Source organism: Octodon degus, unplaced genomic scaffold (genome assembly GCF_000260255.1).
Source record: "Octodon degus isolate 3935 unplaced genomic scaffold, OctDeg1.0 scaffold00382, whole genome shotgun sequence".
NCBI classification, from domain to species: Eukaryota; Metazoa; Chordata; class Mammalia; order Rodentia; family Octodontidae; genus Octodon; species Octodon degus.
In genome coordinates this window covers 553,715-555,413 of record NW_004524958.1, presented here as the reverse complement: position 1 = coordinate 555,413, position 1,699 = coordinate 553,715, and the positions used below count along the sequence as shown (strand labels likewise).

General features: G+C 50.7%; 1 protein-coding gene across 1 annotated transcript; it reads left to right on the top strand.

Moving 5' to 3' along the window:
- Positions 1–3: 3 nt before the first annotated feature.
- On the top strand, positions 4–420 carry LOC111814628 (olfactory receptor 5-like; the record flags this gene model as incomplete). Its single annotated transcript, XM_023708515.1, has 1 exon — positions 4–420. A coding segment is annotated over one exon (417 nt), but the record flags the coding sequence as incomplete, so codon positions are not given.
- Between the last annotated feature and the right edge of the window lie 1,279 nt (positions 421–1,699).

Below are 1,699 nucleotides of genomic sequence, written 5' to 3'. Positions count from 1 at the left end.
GGCCCCAATGTCCTCAACCACTTCTTCTGCGACGTCTCCCCACTGCTCAACCTGTCCTGCACCCATGTGGCCCTCACAGAGCTGGTGGACTTCATCTCCGCCATCGTCATCTTCTGTGGCACACTCCTGGTGGCCTTAGCCTCCTACTCGGCCATCACCATGGCTGTTCTCCGCATGCCCTCAGTGGCCGCCCGGCGCAAAGCCTTCTCCACCTGCGCGTCCCACCTGGTGGTGGTGGGCATCTTCTACTCAGCGGCTCTCTTCATCTACTGCCGGCCCAGCCGCATCGAGTCCATGGACCTCAACAAAGTGCTGTCAGTCATCTACACGGTGGCCACGCCCCTGTGCAACCCGGTCATCTACTGCCTGCGGAACAGCGAGGTCCATGCTGCACTGCGGAAGACGCTGCGCTGGCCCTGAGCCTGGTCCCTCAGCCTGGCTGTGGCCCTGGCGGACTCCAGCCTTTCTGAGCCACATGCCCTGTGAGGACCCAGGAAAAGCAAAGTCAAAACTAAGAGGAAATTTTTCATAGCTCCTGAGATCATGCCAATCACTAATGAAATCTAAACTAACTAAGAGAAAAATGAAAAAAAAACCTATGAGAAAATTCCTCATAACCCATGCGAACATGCTTAACTTTACATACAAAGCAGGAAATGTGGATCCAACTTCGTAGCACATTGTATTCCTAATGACATGTATATCCGCATTTACCAAGTGAGTCCTTACACTCCCACAAAATCAAACGCGTTCAATAAAAAGATGAACAATCTACATGTCTGTGGATGATTTAAATAGATTACATTTATTGTGAGATAGCCACAGGCTACTAAAAGTGTGCGTCTTGACATGGAAATATGATTAAGTCAAACATATGTCAAATTTTAAAGTCCAGTAAAATGAAGTGTGAAATTTTTGAGTTCTGTTATTTTTTATTCATCATACTAAAGAAATGAAAGCTGTGTGTGTTCAAGATGTACACAGGGATGACCTGACAGGCATGTGTGTTATGAAATGGACTTCCTGCTACTAAACATGCCCGTCACCTTACAGAGGGAACTGTGTGTGGCAGGGCACCTAAGATCCAGTCTCACAAAAAATCTCAAGCGTACAGTGTATTATTTGGGGGGTTACACAACTTTTCCCTTAGAAAGTTTAGGTCCTTATTGGTCCACGTTTGGAGGCCTCGCTGACGACACTCTCCACGGGGAGTGGCGCAAGTGCGAGAGATTAGCAAGTGTGAGCGCTGCCTGGTCCTTTGGTCTTCAGAACCGCTCGTGGCCTCCCTGACGCGTGGGGCCTCTGGCCCATCTGTCCCCTCCTGGCCTACTCCACCCCTTGGGACACAGCCTGCTGCCCTGGCCACCTCTGGGCCCACTCACAGTGCGCACCTGGATGAGGTTACACAGTTCTTGCCTCTCTCCCTGGCTGACGGGTTGCTCAGCTGACGGCTGCAGGCCCTCCCGTCCTCCCGGTCACACTGGCCCAGGGGCAGAGTCTCCTTTCTGAATAGCATCTAGAAATAAGCTAAAGCGCCTGGGCACAGTGGCTCACACCTGACATTCCAGCACTTGGGAGGCTGAAGCAGGAGGATTGTCACAAATGCCAGGCCAACCCGAGCTTGATAGTGAGTTCAAGGGTAGGCTGAACTGCATAGTGAGCTTCTGCCTTAAAAAAAAAACTATTCAAGGTATTCAAA